This window comes from Pelobates fuscus, chromosome 2, assembly GCF_036172605.1.
Source record: "Pelobates fuscus isolate aPelFus1 chromosome 2, aPelFus1.pri, whole genome shotgun sequence".
Classification (NCBI taxonomy): Eukaryota; Metazoa; Chordata; class Amphibia; order Anura; family Pelobatidae; genus Pelobates; species Pelobates fuscus.
In genome coordinates, this window is record NC_086318.1 from 92,910,735 (window position 1) to 92,937,424 (window position 26,690).

The window sequence follows — 26,690 nt, forward strand, 5'->3', positions numbered from 1 at the left end:
GAGGGATCCCCAGCGCCATGGGAGTCCGGCGCTGGAGAAAGGTAAGTGCTGAAGACACACACACTCTCACGAACAAACGCATACACACTAGCTAACAGACACACACATTTACTGACAGAGACACATTCAGCGGCAGACATACATACACACTCACTTACAAAACATACACTCTCACTGACAAACACACATTCACTAACAGACATACTAACACACACACACAAACACACTCAGTACCAGACACACACAGTAACACACTCACTGACACTCACTAGCAGACACACACTCAACAGACACACTCACTGACACTCACTAGCACACACACACACACGCTAACACTCAGACACACACACTAACACTCACTCACTCACACACACACTAACACTCACTCACTCACACACTTACACTCACACACACTAACACTCACACACTCTAACTCACACACACTAACTCACACACACTAACTCACACACACTAACTCACACACACTAACTCACACACACACACTAACTCACACACACACACTAACTCACACACACTAACTCACACACACACACTAACTCACACACACACTAACTCACACACACACACTAACTCACACACACACTAACTCACACACACACACTAACTCACACACACACACTAACTCACACACACACACACTAACTCACACACACACACTAACTCACACACACACACTAACTCACACTAACTCACACACTCTAACACACACACTAACTCACACACTCTAACACTCACACACACACACTCTAACACTCACTCACACACACTCTAACACTCACTCACACACACACTAACACTCACTCACACACACACTACCCACACAATAGGTTTTTTTTTATTAATCCCCCCAGCCTCCTTACCTTTTGGAGTGCTGAGGGGATTCCCTGGGGTCCAGTGGTGCTGCTGGGCTCCTGGGCGGCCGGTCAGGCTGGCGCACGAGGGAGCACTCTCCCCTGAGTGCTTCCTCTTCAGCTCCCTCGCGCGCCGCGTAGGGATGCCGGCGCCGGAAGATGACGTCATCTTCCGGCTCCGGTATCAGTGCGGTGCGCGAGGGAGCTGAAGAGGAAGCACTCAGGGGGAGAGTGCTCCCTCGCGCGCCAGCCTGACCGGCCGCGGGGTGACAGAAGGGCCAGCCTCGGGGGGCCCTGAGGTGGCCGGCTCCTGGGGCCCCCAGGAGAAGAGGCTGGCCCTGTGGGTACATACAGGGTCGCAGGGGCGGCCGGGCCCCCTGGTGGGCCGGGCCCGGTCGCAGCCGCGACCCCTGCGACCCTGGTATGTACGCCACTGCTTGCACTATACTCTGCACTATACTTCCTGAACATTGTTAAATACAGTTAACAAAGCTAACAAAACTTTAACTAAATAACAATTTTTTTTTATTTTTTTATTTATTTTTTTCCCTAATTCCCACTAAATTCCACCCACCCAAGTAACTAAATCATACACTAATGAAATCAAATAATAAAATTTAACCCCTTAGGGTTAAAAAAAAAAAAAAACGTAACCCTTGAAAGTAAAAAAAAAAAAAATATCACAGTGAAGTACTGTGACCTGTATATTGATCACTGCTAGCAGTGATCAAACAGCAGGGAAAGGGTTTTTTTTTTTTTTTATATACAGGGGAAAGGGATGGGAACTTCTTAAACCTTTAACTTTTCTTCTGGGACACAATGTTGCACCGATCCGTCTCTCTCCACTTCACAAACCCACACGACGTGGAGGGAGGCGGATCAGATATCCCAGCAGCATTGTGACCCCTGTGACTGGCTGTCACAGCGATCACATGGGCTGGGATATCCGGATTTGCTGCTGCTGGTCTGCCCCTGACTCGGAGGGACCCAGCAACAGCATTAACCCCGCGATCGTCCGGCACTGCACGATCGCGGCGTTAATTTTAACGCGTGACAGACAAGGTCCGTCACTCGTCATTAACGCATTCCCCTGAGTGACGGACCTCGTCCGTCACTCGTCCTTAAGGGGTTAATAGGGATGATTTATGTCTTCTTTACAAAAACAAAATAAATACATACATACAAACATGTATCTCTGCTGTACAACTAACAAAATGCACGTATACACATTTATGTAACTGTAATGCTCCAGGGAATGCATGGTTCATGCTTATAGTAATACCTTTGTGTTGTACTTACAAATCTCTCTTTCAGTGAAGAGAGGTCAGTAAAACAGGTGGTTCATGAGTATGAGTCCAGTGGTGCAGATGCAAAGTAACAGAGTATTGCATCATCTTGTAAAGCCTTTTTATTTGGCTAAAATCATTTTAGACTGACAATCATTCATGAGACCTCCGTTAATCAAGTCTACAAAATTGCTGCACTTAATAGATCTGTGTTTTATTTGTCTTGCCGTTGCTTTAACCTGTATTACAAATAGGATTTGTCATTTCACAATTCTGTTCAATAAAAAAACGATCACACAGCAATACTTATTCATTTGCATCTGCATCACTGGATTATTCCAGCAACTGTGTATGGCTATATATGTACTCAGTAAGTTCTCTAGAACTGCGTTTAATACTTTTGTATTATACACATCAGGTGCTTACATCTAAGAAGCAGAGTTTTCAATGATCCCTTCTGATATTGACAAATATCTATGGAAATCATTTTGCAACCTTCCAAATGATTTATGTACATAATTCATGATTCCAATCTGTTGGAATAGTATTGGTAGCATTGACTCATGGGGTTTCTAATTACCCCCATTGCTCCTCTTCATTCTCTAATAAATACTGCTGCCAGGCTGATTTTCCTAAGTGACTGCTACTCCCACATCTCCCCTCTCACCTCTTTACCATGCATTACATTGACTTTCTATATCATTCAGGACTCAAACTGCTAAGACTAACCTACAAAGCCTTTACTAACTGTAGACACTCCTTCTCGTTCCCTTCACTCAGTGAATGGCCATCTCCTGACATCTGCTGATTACCAAACTGCTAAGTCTTATCTGCAGGATTTTTCAAGCATTACCCCGTTGCTTTAGAATTTTTTACCCTGTGGCATCAGACTGTCCCCTAACCTCCAGTAAGAAGTCATTGAAAACAAACCTCCTGAGGAACTCCTACCATCTTCCTGGGTGACACTTCCCTCATTAAAATTACCCTCCTTAGTCCCTTCCCTTCCATAGCCCAACTCACTTTCCCTCCTTTCAGTAATTGTATTTTTTATTTTTATTTATGCATATTATTCATTAAAACGTTCACTAGAAAAAAGTCAACTGCCATATTTAAAAAGTAAAAATATATATATATAAATTTAAAAAGCCTATGGGGGTCCTTCAGAAAGATTTACCCTATGTCCCCATCTGCTATGCAGCAGGTAGGAGCATATCTACTAACATGGCAAAAGTAGCGACTGGGCAGCCATTGCCAGTGAGTCTTCTCACAAGACTTGGCTGTCAAAGTGCTCTGATTGATTGCTTATTAACCAACCAATCAGAGCACTCTTACTCATATTGCAAAGCGTAGGAAATTTTCAGATTCAGATGTGAAGGCACTGATTTTAAGCCAGACACTGAATGCATCTAGATGATAGTGGCAGATGTGCTTGGCGAGACCGAATCCCAACCATTTTTAGCTTTAGTAAGCATGAGAGCTGACAATGTAGTCAGAAGTTGGCCATTTTTACCAGATTTTCTCAATCCCATGTGTAGTGAATAACACTGCAGGTAGTTTAACCGAAGGGTAACATTTATGGCCCCTCTTCATATGTTCGCTTAAAGGAACACTATAGTGTTAGGAATACAAACTTGGATTCCTTACACTGTAGTATTTTCCTTTTTATTTTGATTCCCTCCCTATATCTAAACTCACCCAGGTCATTTAATCTCAAAAAAGTTACATGGATGCAGTGGTCCTGACTTTTAATCCTGCAATGTAAAGCATGGCAGTATTTTAGAAACTTGTAAACATTGCAGTGTTAAATCCACCTCTAGTAGCCATCACCCTGAGAGTCACTAAAGGTACTACCGCGGCACTGATCAAATAAGACTCTGTCACATGATGCTGGGGGCCCCATATTAAAGCATTGATTTGATGCCTTCTTATGGGGAAGCTTGGACACATGTGCAGCACTTCTCTGCCTATACGCATCAGGTTCCCAATGCTCCTCTTTGTGGAGCATTGAATTGGACCATGCTGAAAATGGCAAGTAAAAATCTCAATTTTTATTTTTATTTGCACACTTAGTGGAGACCTATATATCAAGGGGCCCTACATGGATTGTATTCCTTATACTTTAGTGTTCCATTAAACTGTGACTATAGTAGAGCTGTAAGTCAGCACTTTAAAAAAAAAAAAATTATAAATTCAGTTTCTATTCACTTTTATTACAATTCACGGAGTTTATTTTAAAATTAAAATTTCCGGTAATTCAAAGTGTATATCAATGTTATGCCAATACAGTCAAACTTAAAACAGGTGAATTTGAAAATGTCTCTAGTTTTGCTACTTTGATACAAATCTTAGATTGGCTTTGAAATTGCATCAATTCACATTTGCATTGATTCCCAACACAAAGCACAGTAGCTCTGCAGTATTAATCAGTATAGTCAACAGAAAAGAACTAGAAAATGCATAAAACCCTGGAAACTTGGTTTGGAACCACTGCCTTAGTAAATAATGCTGTCAGTGTTTAGCAAATAATGTTTTTCACTAAACCAAGAATTACCGAAAACTGACCTAGGAATTGTGCTCCAAATAGTTAAGCAGACACAATTGCTGGGGAGTTGAAGAATCGTTCCTGTTTTTAAAATCTCTTTGTCAACCCATCACAATTCGACAATGAGAGTATATGCAGTTGATTCTCTTCAATAGCAATGCTACATTAATTAAAGACTAAAATACTGGCATAAAGGGACACTATATTCACCAAAAGAACTATAAGCAGTTTTGGTGTATAAATCATATCCCTGCAGTTTCACTGCTCAATTCTCTGCCATTTAAGAGTTAAATTACTTTGTTTATGCAGCCCTAGTCACACTTACCTGCATGTGACTTACACAGCCTTCTTAAACACTTCCTGTAAAGAGTCATTTAATGTTTACACTTCCTTTATTGCAAATTCTGTTTAGGAATTTCTTATCTCTTGCTCTGTTAATAGCTTGCTAGATCATGCAGGAACATCCTGTGTGTGATTAAAGTTCAATTTGCAAAACAGGAGATAAAAACCTTTAACCCCTTAAGGACACATGACATGTGTGACATGTCATGATTCCCTTTTATTCCAGAAGTTTGGTCCTTAAGGGGTTAAACTAAGTTTCATCTGATTGATAATGGTACCATTTTGTTTTCATGCAGACTGTGTCAGTCACAGCCAGGGGAGGTGTGGCTAGGGCTGCATAAATAGAAACAAATTTAATTTAACTCTTATGAGACATAGAATTGAACAGTGAGACTTTAGATGCATGAGCTATACACAAAAACTGCTACATTAAGCTAAAGTTATTTTGGTGATGTCCCTTTAAGTGCTTTGTCTAAATTTTACAAAAATATGCCTTAATATGCATTTTTACATGTGTCCTATGAAAACAAAATGTGATACCTCTCAGGCATGCAGCCATTGAAAGCATTTGCATGATGCTCATTTCTTTTGCAAAGGCAATTGATTCATTCTCAGCAGGAATGGAAACAACAGTGCTTCAGAGAATACTATGCACAGCTCAGTATACAGAGACCAGGCACTTTCTTTCATAGCTTTTTGTTGTTTCTTAAATTTTTGGTTTGAAATACAAACAATTGAGATGGCTTAGGTTACACAAATACAGATTACATCTCCATGAGTCTAGAATATATGTTATATATAAACAAAAGCCTTTCTTGGTCCTCTGGAATTCAAAATGATCCAAAAGTTAATTCAATTGAATTGTGTGGTCATTTCTAATAATGATTAGAGAGTGTTATTTAAGCATTTCAAATCCAATTCTACGTCCTTAAGCATCTTGTTTCTAAGCTATTTTTTCAATAGCATTGGTTAACTTGGCACAGTGCTCTTTTAAGTCTGTGTGACTCAGTGATAGATGAAACGTTTAAATTGAAACTGATGAGCCAGTTAAGTTGATTATTTTGTAAGTAAATTGAAAATTCACTATGTACATATTTTCTTCTGAGGCTGTTGGTACCATGTACAAAGATATCACTGTACATGATTTACTTCTCTACATTCTCTATCCTAATTGGTCTATGCATGCCCTCATTGACTATAGGACAATGTGGGCAAATGTGCGAAATGCAATGATCACAGATCAAGAACCAGCTGAGAAGATCAGAGAAACTGCCCCACTAGCTCATTGTTATTTACTTATTTTTTTGGTTCCAACCAAATTGTCATACAGAGAGTTGCTCAATTGAGCAAAGGATGACATGCCATGACATTAGGTGGTAGGCCATGATGATGATGCACCGGGCAGTGGAGAAAGGAATTTGAGAGTCATTGGTGGCATTATCTAAATGGAGATGAAGAAAGAAAAAGATGAAAAGAGACTGGGAGGTATAAGTTTGAGGAAGTTGAGTTAACATGTTACCGTTATAAGTAAGTGTTTGTGTGTATCCCATTAATAGGGCATAGTGTGACATAGTGACATAGGGTGTTGTGGATGCCTTTCTGTAAACCTAGTATTGGGGGATAGTCTTTTAAGGTAAGAGTAATTGTGGTAGAATTACAGAGACTTAGATTTGTGTGTGAGTTGTAGTTCAGTATCTGAACATCCGAACATTAGTATATTAATTATTATACATCCCCTACCTATACTTCCTGACATTTGATGGGCAGGGCCTAGGGGAAGTCACCAGTGATACTTGTGTCACTGGAAACGCCCATATGGATAGGGCCTACCCACCGAAAGGGGTGGGTTCACACACACTGAAGGGGAGTATCAACCTTATGTCACACACACCAAGCTGATAAATAGTCTTAAGGCCAAACCTCAACATGGAAGACCATAAAGAGAGTGATGCTGAAGCGGTCTCTGCATGGTCCTTGTGCTTGCCACACAGGACTAGTGTGTCTAATGATGCCCTTGCACTTTTGTTCCCAGGAAGAACAAAATCAGGACAGTAGGACAGGAGCCTAAAATAGGGACTGTCCTGCTGAAATCTGACTGTTTGGAAGTCTGCACAAACCTACTCCAAAAACATTATTATTTTTAGTAATGTACTTTTCTGAGCACTCAGGTGGAAATATCTTTAATAATATGTGTGTAAGAACTTGTGAGGAGACTTGATACACATTGCATTAAAACGTACACAAATATTTAAAGGAACAGTAAAAAGTAAAGTCTTGATATGTTTCTTTAAAATAATAGGTTATATTATGCAAATTCATAATATATGTTTTATATAAAGAGAAGTATACTTTTAACACTATTTTTAAAATCCCATGCTCATTATTTGGAGAAATAAGTCTCAACCTATGTTGGTAACAAGCACCTACATGAAGAAATATTTTATCACATTGAGCTGTGTCAGTGTAAAACTGCTGTGTTGACATGGGAAAATGATCGTTCATAAAAAATTACTGTAAGATACTTTGTTTGTTTCGAGTGAACAAGAAACTCTTGAAAAATGTTTCAGTATCTACAAGTAAAATGATAATATATCTTCAGCAGTGAATTAACTGATAAAATATACTATAATTTTAACACTTATAACACATACTTTCACATTTATTATCACGGTTCCCAACTTCCCAATAGCAGGTCACTGGAGGTTGCCACAAGACTGAATTGTGGATGATCGCAATATGCATCTAATAAGGCACATCAGACAGCAAATAAACTACTCTTATTTTACAGTACAACTGATTCTTCTTTTAACTCCTGAAATATATTTTTTCTTTCTCAGCAGTTTCCACTCCTTGCCTGAATAAAAGAGCAACAATATTTCAAAAAGAACCTCCTGCTGTACTTGAGTGGTATGAGCAGAACGGAACCCAGAAGGTCACAGACCACGTTCTAGTGCTTATCAGATGGCACGAAGAGAGAGGACTGTTTTTTTTTTTGTTTTTTTTTAAAGAGCAATCTTAAGGGCAGGGGCAAATGATTAGATGTCTATCTGTACAGACAGAAAATATTGATTCCCAACAGTAGATATGGGGGAAAAAAAGGTCTGATACCTTGCCAACCAGGCTTGCACACAGGCTTGACATCCACTTTGACTGTGACCTCTTCAGCTGCATGTTTCTGCCCACAGTCATAAGCAGTGACTTTAATCTCGTACTGGCGCTGCTTATCATAGCTAAGCTTCTCCGTGTTCCTGATGTTACCTTAAAGATAAAAATATCACACATCATGGTTAGGAAGATAAATGTTATTTCCACAAACTTCTATCATAGCCTAAAAGTCCTTCATATGTGTCCAATGTGAAGAATACATATATTCCAATATATATATATATATATATATATATATATATATATACACACTCCATGAACACTCTGGTATGCACACAAATGTTCACAAATTACAATAATAATAATGGACGGTGCCTACAACCAGCAGTAATGTATAGTCAATATACCAGAAAAGGTCAACACTCCTGGCTTTGAAATAAAACTTTTAATGGTCAAACAAATCGATATTTCAGTTTAAAATCTAAATTTTCATCAGGACCATATTTGTAAAAGCATATATGTATATGTATACATATATGGTCCTGATGAAGATTTATATTTTCAACTGAAATATCGATTTGTCCTGATTTATCAGTTAATTCACTAGTGAATTTGCCTTCTTTAATTAAGTATAACTGAGTGCTTATGCAGATTCCTTGATAATTATCAAAGTAGCATTGTCACAAGCCATTCTCCACAGTAATTTTACATTTAACCATACTACAGCAAATGTAGTTTTCATATCTTTTTTTGAATACATGTATTATTTTTATTACTTTGAAACCTTCAAGGACGATTAATACTACTAATATACTAATATAATGCATGAGAGCAGCTAGACTGAACCAGGCCTTTATGAGCAAATTAGCTCCCAGCAATCCACAGAGTAGGAATGTTTACATTTTCCAGTGTGGATTGTCAGGAACTGAAAGTGAATTGAAATTGAATTTCAAAATGTAAGGTTTAAGTAGCAAAACAGGAAGCACAGTTGACTTGGAGATTTTGTACAGGTTTGCCGCCCTGGCCATAAATTTTAAATTCACTTTGAATTCCTGACATTTTTGACTTTAGCAAGTAACCTTGTTTGAATTCACTTTTAACCTCCTTACGGCAAAGGAACACAGGGAAACAGGAACAATTAGCAATAAATAGTGGTGGGACACTGCTGAGAGAACGAAATAAATGGTCTCGGGGACGGCTGAGACATACAATTTAAAGGCAGGAAAGACAAGAAAAGAGATATAGAAATTGTGGATTTTGGTTACACCGCTAATAAAATATGAACACACTGTCTCGGGAAATATGCAGAGTTTTAATATGCAATATTTATAAAATAACGCATGCTTTCTAACTGATTATTTAAAATTTAACTTCTATGTATTCTAAATTTAAAATAATGTCTGTATAAAAACATAAAATTGTACTAATGTGATTTAATCAGCCTAGTTAGTTAAACACTTTTTTTTTTCAGAGAGCACCTACACATTTATATGAACAATTTAGTTAGCTTAGAGAAATAATAAAATAATATATGATATTGCATAATTACTGTATGTAACTGCTATTATACTATTATATAATTACCAGACAATTTCCAGAATAATAGACATTCAGTGAGCATGTGCCAGCTAGGATAATTCGTTCTTATTAAATTAATTACAATGAAAATTGCCCAGTAATACATTATCCTCATTATCTGCAAAATTACCAGTCACAAGTGTAAGATCTGAACAATCATGAAAATATTGTGCTATTCTTATTTATGATAGCAAAAGAATATTAATCAGTTGGCAGATAAAGTGGATAAATTGCTGTGTATAAAGGGAATATCTATATAGACAAAGCAGTAACCACTATCAACCCTTAGAGATAGATAGATAGATAGATAGATAGATAGGAGAAAGTGGTGTGTAGAATCCCACAAGGGGAAACTAACATCAGGAGAGCTCCACTGGTATAAACTATTAGGTGGTTTCAGTGGTGCAGCTCACGAGCCCTTGACTTGTATCTGGACCCTATTAGGTGGTTACAGTGGTGCATCTCATGAGCTCTTGACTTGTATCCGGACTCCTGGCCTTCACTCTGTTTACTTTATAGATAGATAAATAGATAGATGGATAGACGGACACTGATTAGTTACAACTTTAAAACCACTAGCAGATGAATTAAACAACATTGATTAAATAGATAGACAGACAGACAGACATAGATTTGGACAGACAGATAGATAGAGTTAGACAGACAGACAGACAGGCAGATATCATGGGTATTTTATTAGGTATGTCATACTAGCACAGAGTTAAAATCCCTTTTTGCTTTCAGATTTTTGCTTTCAGTTTTTCACAACATGAATTCAATAAGTGTTCTAATTCCAATTGACTTCCAGGTCATAAATTAATGCTGCAGGTACTTCTTGCCAAGCAAGTTCTGATGTAGATTATGGGTGAAGAGAAGTCACATGCTTTTTGAAAAAAACACATGCTGTGTAACATATCATATTATGATACATGAAGAGGTATCCATGTTAAAATATATATGTCATAGTTATACATTAACATAGGTTGAAAAACAACTCAGACCTTTCACACATCTGTTTCTGCTGCTAGTTTAAAAGAAGCTAAAATACAATGAGTAGAAAATTCTAACTGAATCACACAATTTAAAAATAAAAAAATGGGTCGCAAGAGAATACTGAGAACGGGCAGCAGCTGAAATAGCCTGCCTTTCGGTCGGTCCCCGCTCAGTTCTCAAGCGTTTTTTTGCTCATCTTGTGCCATTACAGAGAGAACATCTCTGAAACATATCAGACTGGTCCCACCCATACAGGCAGTCCAGATCCGATATGCCAGCAAGTTCCCTCTGCACGAGAGACACAGCAACCCCAGACGATCGTTTCAGCCTGTTTCTAAAATAAAAATATTTAAGACTGCTATAGCCATTTTACCAATCTCTGAACTGCAAATCTTATGCTGACAGTGAAATGGTAAAGTTAACAAACTCCCTTATCCTGCTTGACTGTAGGAATAATATGACCCATTTGAACTTCCTTCACTGTTTTTTTTTTATTCTTTATTTATAGAATGACAGGCAGACAGGTACATTATTATTGCAATTAACAAAAGTCACAATGACATATGATAATTATTCGAAAGAACATACAAATATATATCCTAGATATTCTTAAATTGGTATGTTGCTGATGTTCTATTTATATTATACTTACATTAGAGTTTTCCTAGCAGAATTGAAAGTGGGTATAACTTATGTTAATTGTCTGTCTGTCAATTTTTTCAATTTTATTACAGACCATAAACATTAAAAATGAGAACCTGTAATGTTTAAACACAAGATGTGAGTTTGCATTTTCACCAAATGTACAGACATTCTGTTAGTGACTAGTGGCTTCTGGCAGATAAATATAACCTTCTACATGCAGGTAAACATAACTAGAATATACATTAGATTGAGTAAGGTTTATTGAACTAGATTTCATATTGCAAAGACCATGAACCTAAAAATGTTGGTTAATAAAGAGATGAGTAAACAGATTAAAAAGAAGAGGGTCCAAAACTGAAAACTGTGGACTTTACATAACACTTTTGCTCAACTTGAACATGTATTTTAACAACTACTCCATGTACTGTATATTCTAACCACTGTTCAATCCAAGAACAAATAATCTCATCAGAGGCCTATAATTTTTGGGCTGAGATTTTGATCCCTTTTTAAGAAAAAGTAGTTTTAAAGATAGACAGTGCCAGTTGCAATTCATAAGTATACAGTGGTATTAAAAATGTGCTCAATTTGAGACACCATATGCATTAAAAGTTCCTCCATACCAATACAGAAAAACAGTTTGTACCATTGATGCAGTAGATTACAGAAGGAGAAGGCATAAATCACATGAAGAGACCATCTCTTAAATTCACAATTAAGTGATGACCCACATCCTGGTGGGTCATCCCATATTCGATTAAGCAGCGAGAGAAGGGACGAGGTGTTCCTAGGTGGCAAAAAGTCCAGGGGATTCTGCCCATGGATACATTTTTTATTCACTCCTGCAACAATGACTTAAGGCTCTCATGAAATCAACTTAATACCATACTCTAAGTCCATTCCTAAAACCTGTGTTCTATATATCACTTTGTTTCAACAAATATTTGATTGAATTTAGATTATCACATAAACCTATATTTGTAAACCACATACCTGCTGCATTAACCTCAAGCCATACCATGCTAAACTTTCATCCCACTGAGTTAAAGTCCTACATCCATAGAAATAGCCCTCATTATGCTGCATTATTAACTCCAAATATGGTGCATTAAAGTGTCACTGGAATAAATCATATTGTTGGAGATGTTTCACAATATCAGTATTACATGGGAATTTGACAGATTTGAAGCAAGAAGATGGAAAACAGATGACAGCCAACTGAGGAAGCCCTTTGGAAGGGCAAAACGCGTATTGGACTACTGTTAAAGACTATAAGTCTATCCAGACATTTATCTGGTAAAACTCTTTTAATTTCTATTTTATGTGTAGTATTTTTTTACTAATAAAGCACCTTTTTGGAACCCACCCCTCTGGACCTGGCATTTTTCTATACTGTATATCGGCCAAAGGGAGAAAGGGAGCACTGAGCACTTTAAAAAGGAAAGCACTGCTTAAAAAAAACATCAAGCCTTAAAGGAAAGAAAAAGGAGTTGGACATCCTTGAATGGTCCAGAAACGCATACCACCTGAGTCATATGAGGGTATGACTCTAGGCTTGTGAGTTATAATACCTTATTATTTACCCTTGAACTTGTATATTTACTGTATTGCACTATTTGTTGTACTATTTTGTTTTACAGAACATTTACTTATATGATTTGAGGTGTTGAGATCCAGCTTTTGAAATTCAGTATCAAAGATATTTGTTGAATTAAAAAATAATACTTAAATAACACTTACGGGGGTGGGGCCTGACCGCTGAGCTGAGCGGACGCAGGATAGAGCTGCTCCTGCTCTACCAGGAATATATTGCTGACTATAGCCCATAAACAGCCTTCAAATGACACAAACGGGCCACCAACTAAGATGTGATATCAAGTGGCACATATTGGCACTAAATAAGCAGCCTATCCTTCCAGAAATTCACGTTCCACAAGTGTGCACTGCGCAGGGGAAGCAGCCGCTCCCCTGCCACCCTGAATGGCTGAAATCTTGAGCATTGGCCCTCATTCCCCCCTATGGACCGGTGGGGGTTATCCCGGTCTCACTAAAGCCTTTCCATGCCCTGTGGCAGCATGAAGCAGCATTATCCCTAAAATGGTGGCAATCGTCACTAGGCCTTCTGACACAGCACAAGGGTCTGACATTCTGGCACGGCTGGATGCCATATTCACAGCCTTCTGGAGGAAATTAGAACTAGGAGAATGGCAGGCTCTTACACACAATACTGATGAGTACTCACTCTTGGCGCTGCACTCACACTCATCTAAGAGGCACAATGAAGCGAGCCTGAAAATGTCATAGCAGACAGCGACACTTAACGTCTGCCCGCAACCCATGCGTCTGCACCCAGAAGCGGCTTCCATCCAATGCAAGAAAATGACAATCCTATTCAAGTCCTTCTTCCAGTCACGTCCCGACATGGGGTTCTGAAGAGCATGCATCCCTACCGACCATGGTTTCTAACAACACCGAGGGATGATCCAGTAGGCCCCAATGAGTGAGCAGCTGGGCCAAGCACTGGGACTCTCAGGACTGGGTACTGTATTGCCCCAGCGGGGCATTGGCTGATCTTGGCGACGATCTGCGACAGATATTACCCCTGACACAGAACATTCCTCAGGACCACCATGTAACCACAGCAAGTTAGATTTTTTGTTTCTTCTCCATAACAGCCTACTTACCCCTGATGCCTTTAACATGTCAACTCATGCATGGTTGGGGTGACCTGATAATTTTAATAAGGTTTTCTCAATCTCCTTAAGCATATTTGGTTTGATTCACTTAACATACATTTATGCTGATTTATTTTCCCATGCCATGTAATTTCTTGTTTTAAACATGCTTGCTACTGCTGGTGTGGAACAGTGAGTTAATTTGTTACTTGCAACCTCATGCACAACAAAACTAAATAATAATAAAATAAAATAAAAAAATAACACTTACTAACATATTTTTCCTATAATGGCTGTTAGAGACTATATTTTGGAAACAAATTGTCAATTCAATATTGCTTGTTCTTTAGTAACCCTTTAAAATATTATGGTGATTTGTTTTTCTTTCTGATCTCTGAGGGTGTAGGTAGACTTTTGATATGCAAAGACTTTTAAAAGAAACGTTTTTTATAATCATCTAAAATTGATTTAAAAAAAATAAAAAATAAATATCCTAGATAGTAAAGGGTCACATTGTAAACTAAAATATTCACTTATTGCAACTAAAAGGCAGTGAAGCATAATATGTGAATTCTTAAAATTCTGAAATGTAAAAAAAAAGAAATTGAGGGAAATTTGTTTGCAATTCAGTATTTTATAAGTCTTTAATTCTCTAAGCATCTGGTGAAACTGGTACATCTCTGGCTTCTCTATTAGAAGACACCAAATGACTGCCACTTCTTATCGTAACTTAACCCTGCCTCCTTTCTGCTTTGTACATTCTAAAATACTTTCTTCTCGGTGGTAACTGTAACTGCATGTGGTTTTCTTTGTTTTCCTCCTTCCTAACCTGTAGTTTCAGAAAAAATAGTTTTACATATCATGGGAAGCATATCAAAGCTGTGTGAGACTTGCAGTTCACCTAACTATTTTTATAACTAGAAAGCAGATAATTGAACTGTAAGTCCCATAAACTCTTGTTCTGAGTGAAACTGGTAGTACCAGATATTTCAAATGTGCTATTAACTTATCACTCCACACATTAACCATTGTAGTGCCTAGTTAAACATGTATTACAGTTCAGATTTTACAGACATGGATGAGAAGCTCCTAATTCTAGCTTCTAGAATGGGCAAGCTCAAGACTGGTGTGTGAACATTACACACCATTTATCATATATTTTTATTTATTATTTTTTTACATTTATTATTATTATTATTATCACTTTTACATTGCAATGTCTTATCAATGTGATTGATTAAGAACAAATGCGTTAATTGCATGTTTGAGTGTCCATTTAATTATTACAGTATACATTCCACTATTGTATGTTGGCATCTGGAATAATATTTTTGGGCGATCAGGAAGACAGATTTAGACAAACGTGTAATCTGACATAGCATAAGCTTCGGGGCACATGAGAAGTATTATTGCATCTCTAAACCAGGCACGTTTTGCAGAACATAATACATTTTTTTCAGCAATGCCAAGATGTTTTTCATCCTTATCTTACAGACTGTGTTAGTTTTGGGCACATACTACATTATTCTAAGACAAGCTGAGACCTCATTAAAGGTGGAGTATTGCTTAAAGAAGTTGCTAAGTAGCATAGTTGCTATACACCTTCCTTAGTATATTATGATAGTGAAAACTTTAACATATTTATATAGCTATTTTCAAAATGAGAGTTAATGAACCTGCACCTGAACAAGATAAGGAAAAAAATACATAGAGAAAGAACTGTACAAACTACTATAATCAGTTGTAGATTGTGGAAGCTGATTCCTAACAGAGCACAGAATCAGTGGAGCAGCAAATTTGGCCTGAGTTATAAAACAACTCTTACATGTTTTTAAGGGAAAGTCAGTTTTAAAAGCTACCAAAAAAAACCTTATTCACCCACTTCAGTTCACAATAGAGGATGACTAGATAATTCCACAATGAATCATGTTAACAAAGGGAAGAGGAACCAATGTAACAAAAAAACATTAAAAGTTATTTTCTATTCTGGGATTTTTTTGTGTAAGAAAGGGCACTCTATGTCGGGATAAGAAATAGAGATGAATATAATACAAAAAGGAATATATTCTGGTATGAGAAACTTGTTTTCTTGAGTTCAAATCTTAATGCTGATCAAAAGTATGTGTAATGCTCAATTGTTGATAAGATGGAAACAACTGCAGATTTCTGAGTTTGATAATGTTTATTACTTTAAATAAAAAAAGATAATCAAATTGAACTGTCTCTTTAATTCCTGGCAGGTTATAAACAGCAGCGGTGTTGAAGTTGTTTTAGATAAAGTAAATTTAACACAACCAGCGAGAAGTTCCAAATTAGGATGCAGATAATTAATAAGTAGGTGTTGAAAACAAGGTTAGGAGTTGATGTGGAACAGAATGTGAACCACTTAGAATTAGGATGGTTATATTTTAAGCTTGAGCCAATCTGGTTTACTTAACTTATGAAGGGGCGATAATCCAAATTGGTGATAGAGATTCCACAGAGAATCGAGGTTGCAGCCGGCAAGAGAATATCCAAAAACAGTCCGAGGTCGTAGGAGAGGAGAAGGAGGGTAAACGATTAAACAGTCCGGGTCCGATACACAGTAGAAGTAAATATTCAGTTTGAAGTTCGCGGGAGCTTTCGAGTTGATCCAGCACTGTGGTGTTGACGCGGTCTCTCTATGAACCCTGGGAACGACCACGTCATAGGAGGGGGAGTGGCCGCGCTCCGAGAACCCGGAAGTCCACGGTTAGCGAATGCCGGAAGGTCTGACAGAACCCCCCTCATAAGAAGCAGCCACCGGATGCTGTCAACGAGGTCTGGATGGGTAGCGAGCATGGTACGCATTGATAAGTCGACGAGCATGCACCGCGGAGGACGACACCCACGAGTCTTCGTCAACTCCGTAGCCCTTCCACCGGACAAGATATTGTAAGGAACCACGATGGATTCGTGAGTCGAGAATCCTCTGGACCTCGTATTCCTCTTCACCTTGTACCAGAATGGGATCAGGAGTGGTAAGAACATCCCTCATGAAAGGGTCGGAGCGGTGTGGTTTAAGCAATGACACATGGAAGACTGGATGTAGTTTCATGGTAGGTGGAAGTTTCAATCTAACCACGTTTTCGTTGATAAGCGACAATATACGAAAAGGGCCAAGGAAGAGTGAACTCAGTTTCTTTGAGGGACGGTTGGTGACAATGTTTTTTGAAGAGAGCCATACTAGATCACCAACCTTGTAAGCAGGGGAAGGTCGTCTACCAGTATCGAAAAACTTTTTCTGAGCAGATGATGCATTTTTAAGGTTATCACGTAACCTGAGGAAGAGGGCAGACATGAACGAGTTATGGTTGGAGACGTATGGATTAGAAGAAGGAAGTCCTTGATCGGGGAATGAAGAAGGATGGAATCCAAAATTTGAGAAGAAAGGAGTCATTTTGCTACTAGTGTGTACCGAGTTGTTGTATGCGAACTCTGCCATTGGTAACCACGTGATCCAATCATCTTGTAAATGAGAGCAATAACACCGCAAGTATTGTTCAACACATTGATTAACTCTCTCTGTTTGTCCGTTGGTTTGGGGATGATAGGCTGAAGATAATTTACGTTGAATGTTGAGGGAGGAACACATCTCACTCCAGAATTTGGAGGTGAACTGTGTTCCTCTGTCTGATATGATTTCTTCAGGAAGACCATGGAGTTTCACGATGTTGTTGATGAATACTTTTGCAAGTTCAGATGAAGAGGGTAATTTCTTTAAAGGAATAAAATGGGACATCTTGGTGAAACGGTCTACCACTACCAGAATGGTGGTATGATGTTGCGAAGGAGGGAGTTCTACCAAGAAATCCATTGAGATGGACTGCCAAGGTCTTTCTGGAACAGGTAGGCTCAGTAATTGACCGAATGGTGGATGATGGTCAGATTTTGATCTCAGACAGGTTGGGCAGTTTTTTACATAAGATTCTATGGTTCTGTCCTGGCGAGGCCACCAGTAATATCTTTTAGACAGCTCCAGTGTTTTCCTTGTACCAGGATGACCAGCCAGAGGGGAATCATGAATCAAGGAGAGTATTTTATTCCTAAGCAAGGGAGGAATGTATAACCTGTCTTTGAAGTAGTACAACCCGTCCTTTTTTGATAGATTGCCTTGTTTGGGAAGTTCAAGATCTTCTTCTTTAAGATGTTTAATATCATCAATTAATGACGAAATAATACCTATGATTTTAGGAGGTTGAGTTTCGGTTACAGGAAGATCTTGGTGAATTCTGGACAGGGCATCGGCCTTTTTGTTTCGGGATCCAGGTCTGTAAATGATTTGAAAATTGAAACGGGAAAAGAAAAGATTCCAGCGTACTTGTCTGGCAGAGAGTGTTTTGTTGGAATGAAGATATTCAAGGTTCCTGTGGTCGGTATAAACAATTACAGGAGTGCGTGTGTCTTCAAGTATGTGACGCCAGTTTTCGAATGCAGCTTTAATACTTAATAATTCTTTTTCTCCTACAGGATAATTTCGTTCAGCAGGAGACAAAGATCGTGAAAAAAAAGCTACTGGATGGAGAGGATCTTGAGGCGTTTGGTGTTGGGAGAGGACAGCCCCGATAGCTGTGTCAGAAGCATCCGTTTCCATGACGTAGAGAAAAGCAGGATTAGGTAGTTGAAGAATGGGAGCACTTGTGAATCTCCGTTTTAATTCATCAAAGGCTGCTTGAGCCTCTTCGTTCCAAGCAAAGGACCGTTTACTGCTATTGAGCAGGTTGAGGGGATGAGCAACCTTGGAGTAATTTTTAATGAACTTCCTATAGAAGTTGGCAAATCCCAGAAAACGTTGTAAGTCTTTAGTATTAGTAGGAGTAGACCAGTTGACAATGCAATCTATTTTGGAGGAATCCATACTTATTGAATGAGGGGAGATAACATATCCCAAAAAAGTGATTTCATTGACTTCAAATATACATTTTTCTGGTTTTGCGTATAATTTGTGTGTTCTTAATCTGGATAATACCCATCTCACGTGTTTTCTGTGTTCTTCAAGGTTGTTGGAGTAGATGAGAATATCATCTAAGTAAATGATGACACAAACGTCTAGGAGATCTCGGAAGATATCGTTAATGAAATGCTGAAAGGTTGCAGGGGCGTTACATAGCCCGAAGGGCATGACAAGATATTCGTAAAGACCATATCGGGTTCTGAACGCCGTTTTCCATTCATCATTGGCCTTGATTCTAACAAGGTTATATGCCCCACGAAGGTCAAGATTAGTGTAGATGGTAGCTGTTCTTAATCTTTCAATCAACTCATTGATCAGGGGAAGAGGGTAACGATTCTTGATAGTTATTTTATTTAAAGACCTGTAATCGATGATTGGCCGAATAGTCTGGTCCTTGTTTCTTACAAAAAACATGCTGGAAGCGGCTGGTGAACAGGAAGGTCTAATGAACCCCTTACGGAGGTTTTCATCTAGGTATTCCTTGAGGGTTTTTAGCTCTGATTCAGAGAGAGGATAAATATGTCCAAAAGGGATAGGAGCACCAGGAACAAGGTCAATCGGACAATCATAGGGTCGATGAGGAGGAAGTGTCTCTGCTTCCTTTTTACTGAACACATCAGCGAACTCTGAATAGCAGGAAGGTATAGTGGATTCCCTAGTAACATGCAAAATGGGGATGTGTTGTAGACATGTTCCCTGGCAATATGCAGAGTTAAACGTGAGAGAGAAAGGAGCCCATGTAATAAGTGGGTTGTGAGTCCGTAACCAGTCTATCCCTAATATTATTGGATAAAGAGGAGAATTTATGACATCAAAAACAAGAAATTCAGAATGGACATAATTAGTAGTAGTCCTTAAAGGGACAGTTTCAAGGCGAATGGGCCCCGAGGAGATTAAGGAGCCATCAATAACTCTGACAGAGACGGAATTACGTTTTTGAACACAAGGAATTTTGTTTTTTGTAACAAAGGATGAGTCCAGGAACACCCCATTAGCACCGGAATCAATAATGGCCTTAGTCGTAATTCTTTCTTTGTCCCACTGTAATATGAGAGAGACAGAGGAGAAATGAGGGGTTGGTTTAGAAGGAAGTACACTCATTACAGTCGTGGTAGAACCATGCTTACCGCCTCTTGGACGTTTCAATAGGGGACAGTCTGGCACCACATGTTCTTGCGAAGCACAGTACATGCAGAGGTTCAGTTGTCTTCTTCTGGTTCTCTCTTCTGGAGTAAGAGGACTTCTCACAACCCCTATTTCCATAGGTTCAGCGGGAGTTATAGGTTTCTCCGGTGCCTTTGAAGAGGTGAAGGGTTTTTTCCATAGAGAGCTAGTGAGTGATTTCTCAGCTTTTCTTTCCCTAAGTCTTCTGTCGATACTGATTGACAGTTGAATAAGTGTATTTAGTGTAGTAGGTAGTTCAGTTCTGGAGAGCTCATCTTTGACAGCTTCAGATAGCCCAATACGGAACTGGTTACGTAGTGTTATGTCATTCCACTGAGTGTCTGGTGCCCATCGTTTGAATTCAGCAATGTAATCTTCAACAGGCCGGTTTCTTTGCTGCAGTGTTCTAATGGTTAAATCTGCAGTCGCTTGTTTGTTTGGGTCTTCGTAAAGGAGAGACATGGCTTCAAAGAATTCATCCAGAGAATCCAATATGGGATCATCATTCTCAAGAAAGGAATGAGCCCAGGCCATGGGTTCACCTCTCAAAAATGAAATAACAGAACAAACTTTAGATCTTTCAGTGGGATATGAACGGGGTTTTAATGCAATCAACAACTTGCAAGAATTGATGAACTCTCGGTATTGGGACCTGTCTCCAGAGAATTTTTCGGGGTTGGAGACAGCAGGGTCACTAGCCGAGTGTGTAACTGTGTGAGGAGTATGGGTTTGCAAGTCCCTTACATAAGTAAGGATTCTTTCATTGGTGATCTGTAGATCTTGCATGCCTTGAGTAAGAGTATCCACTCTTTGGTTTAATCTGGTGATTTCAGAAGTGAGATCTGCTGTATCCATTAATTAGGCTGGATCAATCTGTAATGCTCAATTGTTGATAAGATGGAAACAACTGCAGATTTCTGAGTTTGATAATGTTTATTACTTTAAATAAAAAAAGATAATCAAATTGAACTGTCTCTTTAATTCCTGGCAGGTTATAAACAGCAGCGGTGTTGAAGTTGTTTTAGATAAAGTAAATTTAACACAACCAGCGAGAAGTTCCAAATTAGGATGCAGATAATTAATAAGTAGGTGTTGAAAACAAGGTTAGGAGTTGATGTGGAACAGAATGTGAACCACTTAGAATTAGGATGGTTATATTTTAAGCTTGAGCCAATCTGGTTTACTTAACTTATGAAGGGGCGATAATCCAAATTGGTGATAGAGATTCCACAGAGAATCGAGGTTGCAGCCGGCAAGAGAATATCCAAAAACAGTCCGAGGTCGTAGGAGAGGAGAAGGAGGGTAAACGATTAAACAGTCCGGGTCCGATACACAGTAGAAGTAAATATTCAGTTTGAAGTTCGCGGGAGCTTTCGAGTTGATCCAGCACTGTGGTGTTGACGCGGTCTCTCTATGAACCCTGGGAACGACCACGTCATAGGAGGGGGAGTGGCCGCGCTCCGAGAACCCGGAAGTCCACGGTTAGCGAATGCCGGAAGGTCTGACAGTATGTATATATATATATAAAAAGTATGTACCTTGGCACTCACCCTTTCCAAAACAAATAATTAATTAATTAAGATGCCTAGGTGCTATCCCACGTTGTAGTATATATATGAATGAATAAGAGATGCACTCACAGGTCTTGATAAATAAAAAATCAGTATTTTATTCTCCAAAAAGGGTACACATTGTCCGATCGACGTTTCGACCCCTTAGGGTCTTCCTCAGGATCCTGAGGAAGACCCTAAGGGGTCGAAACGTCGATCGGACAATGTGTACCCTTTTTGGAGAATAAAATACCGATTTTTTATTTATCAAGACCTGTGAGTGCATCTCTTATTCATTCATATATATATATATATATATATATATATATATATATATGCAATGCCTTATCAATGTGATTGATTAAGAACGAATGGGTCAATTGTAAGTTTGAATGTCCATTTCATTATTACGGTATATGTCCACTATGTATGTTGGCATCTGGAATAATGGTTTTGGGAGATCATGAAGGTAGATTTAGACAAACGTGTAAACAGACAACTCTTACATGTTTTTAAGGGAAAGTCAGTTTTAAAAGCTACCAAAAAAACCTTATTCACCCACTTCAGTTCACAATAGAGGATGACTAGGTGATTTCACAATGAATCATTTTAACAAAGGGAAGAAGAACCAATGGAACATTTGAATGTGATACAAATGTAAAAAGGAATATATTCTGGTATCAGAAACTTTTTCTTGAGTTCAAATCTTAATGTTAATCAAAAGTATGTATATATTGATTATAACATAATAAAATATGATAAAACTAAAATCTATTAGTTTGTGTGCATCTTAAAAAGTAAGACTTGAAGCATTCCTTGGCTCCTTACAAATTATAAACCCTCACATCGTTACAGTCATGGAGGACCACAATTTGTTTGGCTTGGGGAGACCCATATGGTATGTGAGAGGAGATTTGGAAGAGGATTTGTGGAAAGAAAGACATAAGGGGGCAATTTAGGGGAATGCAAGTATAGGAGAAGGGGAAGAGTGGCGCAACTGAAGTTGGGAGATGGAGTACAGAGTTACAAGTGGAGATACAAATGGGGTTAAATGTCTCTGTACAGTTAAGGCTTATGAAGAGCTACACCTATATTTGTATAACTATCATGATAATTATAATTTTCTGACAAAATTATAATTTTCCCATCTATCGGTCACATTAATTTCCTCTTGTAAAGACTGACCAAGGAAGGCCTAGGTGTAGAATGGCTAGGCACATAGTTTTCTTGAGGAAAAACTAGTTATTCAATAAATCCAAGAATCTCACTCCGAGACATTGTGTCCTATTCAGTTATTCCTGAGGCAATCCTCAATAAACAGTCAGATTAACTCAGCTCCTTAAGAAGTTTCTGATTATATAATTTGCTCAGGGATTTGGCACAGGTATTATTTCCTTTACTAAAGTTACATCTAGAAATATCAATTACCAATCATCTAGATTACCATAACTTCAAGATGTTAAGAAAGTGTCTTGTCATTAAAACTTAAATGCACAAAACCAATGGCCATTACACAGGGTTTACCCTACAGGCAATAAATAGTGTTTTGTTAAAGTGCTGGTCCACTTATTTATGGCATATGGAGAGATGCTTTAGCACCATCCATGACTTGTTTTCAGAAACTCATGCTGTTTCTTAGAATTGACCGTAACTCAGCTGCCTTCACATGCTATACCTTTATGATAGGGGCTGCCTCCACAACATCTAGTAATAATAGTTGTAACAGATATAAGTAAATCATTGGATAACTGGAAGTCCACAGTATTTTACACAACATGAACTACAAATGAAACAAGATTTCACCATTTTGGCCAACGGTCATATAGCTCGGTTATTTTAAATAAATTCATTTAGCAACATGTAATAATTTTGCCTATTTTTTAAGGCCTCCACACTCACGACTCAAGCAATACACAACCACTATTGAAACTATCATGTTACTACATATTACATTTACTACTATTGTCCCTAACTACAAATGAAAAGGTAATTGAGCCTGAAATTGTGGAGGGTGTTTACTGGCTTTATAGCTACTCATCTTCTACGTGAAGTAACATTGATTGATATTCATTGATCCCAATTATCTCTCCCGCTGGTTCAAAACCCTTCTCTATGCATAATTCACCTAGGTGGGCCCTATGTTGCTTGTCTACTCGACTCTCACTTCCAACACAATACAAATAACTATCATATCACAATTATAGCAATTTGCAGTAAACCAGAGAGAGAGAGAGAGAGAGAGAGAGACAGAGAGAGAGAGAGAAAGAAATAGATGGATAGATAGATAGATAGATAGATAGATAGATAGATAGATAGATACTAATTGTAGTTGTCAAACCTCAGTTAAAAAACGATAAACTATTCTTATGTAGTGTATGTTTAAATGATACATAGACATTTTTACTCAGGTTTAACCAATATTATCTGCTATGAATGGAATTTATTACCAATTTGCATGGATTTAATTTATTATTCTTTTTGCATTCCTCCTAGAATGGAATTAATTTTTTGTTAAACAGAAATGTAAGCAGCTCAGGTGCAAAAAACTCCCGCAGGTTAAAGAATGAACAAAAATGGTTACTGCATATGTATGAGGTTAATTTGCATACAATTAATCTAATGGCAGTAATGAAGGTCCAATTTGCATGCTTTAAGGCATGCTTGTAGACATTTAAAACGCTTGTTCCTAAGCAGGTTGAGCACTGACACCATTATTAGAAATACATGTGTACACAGCACCCCTAAATATAAATGAGCAAGCATTAGGCTGCTAGAGTAGGACCTGCCAAATATGGGGTACATTGATGTTGTAACAGGCTTATGCAGTATATGATCATATAATGTAACTAAACCTCCATTATTTTTTGCCAAGATGAGGTGTTTTAAAATTACTGGATTTTGCGCTGGATTCAATCTGTGTATTTTGGCCCCAGCAGCACCCTATAATGTATGCATGTTCAGGTGAGTGCAGACCTCTTGGTTTCATTTATATATTTGGGAGTCCAGGCCAACTCCTTGGTGCCTCATTCCAGGACCCTATTTAGCCTTGACTTGCAGAGAGTCCCAGTAAGGAAGTATTTCCCAAGTAAGTGGATTAATCTCATAAGAGCAAGCATTAGGCTGCTAGAGCCTGCCAAGAATGGGGTACATTGACGTTGTGGCAGGCTTACGCAATATATGATCATATAATGTAACTAAACCCCCATTATTTTTGCCTAGGTGAGGTGTTTTTAAATAAAAATATTACAATCTCTAAGATTTGAAATCATTGTTTAGTGAATAAGTGAGTGCGCTGGATTCTGTATTTTGTATATATATATATATATATATATATATATGTAGTAAGGCCTTTTGGCCTGTGTTTGTGGGAGGGGCGTATGACACACCCCTTCCCTACTTAAGGGACACCCCTTACCTGGCTCCAGACCTTCGAGGTCAGCGTTGCATCCTGAATCCACTTCCGGTTCACAGACGGCGCCATCTTGCTTTCGGAAACTCCGCGTTTTTCTTCGGTGTCAGCTGTGTCCAGGAACTCCTTACAGGTCTTTCCACGGCCAGCCACGCACAAAAAATCCGGTCTTCTTCGCTGATCGAGTCCTCAGGACTTCTCAAACGTAAGTCCGTCGCCCGGATCACTTCCCACGGCGTCGCAATAATTTTCAGCCTTACTTTACGGCCACACGCTTTACGGCCAAAGTCTCAGGCAAATTAACCCTCTGGTTTCCGGAAACCAAGTACTAAGTATGTAGCATTCTTATGCTTTACTTTTTCCCTCCTTTATTTCAGTTTGTTTCTATATGATAAGTTTTTAGTACCTGATAGTAGGATTATTCATTTTTAATGCAGATTATAGTTCATTAAATACCAGTCTGTTTTATATACATATAACGATTATAGCATGTATTTCATAATTTATGCTGTCACATTAATTATACCTAGGTTAGGGCTCATGTATTATTAGTTCATGATATATTATCCTGGTATACATATACATAGTTTTGCTTGAACAACTTTACTTTTTGTGTACCTTCCATTTGCACTTAGGAAATTTGTTTTAAACAAACGTTTTTTTTTTTTTTTTCCTCCCTGTTTAAACACACCATGTACACTTTTCATTACATGGCACGTGTCATATGCTGACTTTTCTTTATGTACTCAAATTACATACACAAGAACTCAGATAATTAATCAGGAATAGGTATAATGTATATATATGTGATAAGGTTTTCTCTAATTTATTTGTGTATATTACGTTGTCACTACCATGTACACCCGATTACATGGCACGTACATTTCCTGACCTTTCTGCATATACTCAAACGATATATCGTGTATACAGAACACGGTCCCAACATCTCACACTTTCAGGATTGAATCACACTTTTGGTTTAACCTCTCATACGTCAACTTTTTCTGCATATGGTCAATTTTCATATTTTAACTCATATATATATTTTAAATTTGGTCACCATGTATACACATTATACGTAGCCACTACAAGCTAATCCTGCGTTACGGTTTTTCTCCATAACAAATCAGGCGGGGTACTTCCTTACTCTAATTGTTCCCCTTCAACACATACGGTTAATAAAATCAACCACAGCATATCTAGTCTACGTTAGTATCACAGGATCCATTTCTCATACTATCATATCTATTTCTACCCTTTTAGGTTTATCCAGGTTTTCTATACCTTACGCACCATATACGTATACATACTATCAGGTACGTAAGCCTGCTCACGTGTCACATACGTTCTCCCTAAATAGGACATAGAGTACTGGCAAGTTAGGGGTATAGGCCCAAATAGGTATCTCCCCTCTTGGCATACCGCCTATAGTTTAGAGGTCCGCGAGGCCAACACCCCGCCTCAAACGTTTCGGAGGCAAACACCCCTCGAGCCACACGTTAGTTAGCTGCCTCGCAAAGTTTAGAGAGGCCGTCACCTGTCACTCCCTTCCCCTGT

The 26,690-nt window shown here is 38.4% G+C and overlaps 1 protein-coding gene across 1 annotated transcript in view; it reads right to left on the minus strand.

Annotated features, from left to right (window-relative positions):
• CLSTN2 (calsyntenin 2) overlaps positions 1–26,690 on the minus strand; it is an 827,610-nt gene that overhangs the window by 211,637 nt on the left and 589,283 nt on the right. The window contains exon 5 of the mRNA XM_063442469.1: positions 8,151–8,300. Coding sequence (XP_063298539.1) covers positions 8,151–8,300 — 150 coding nt within the window. The remainder of the gene's footprint in view (positions 1–8,150; positions 8,301–26,690) is intronic.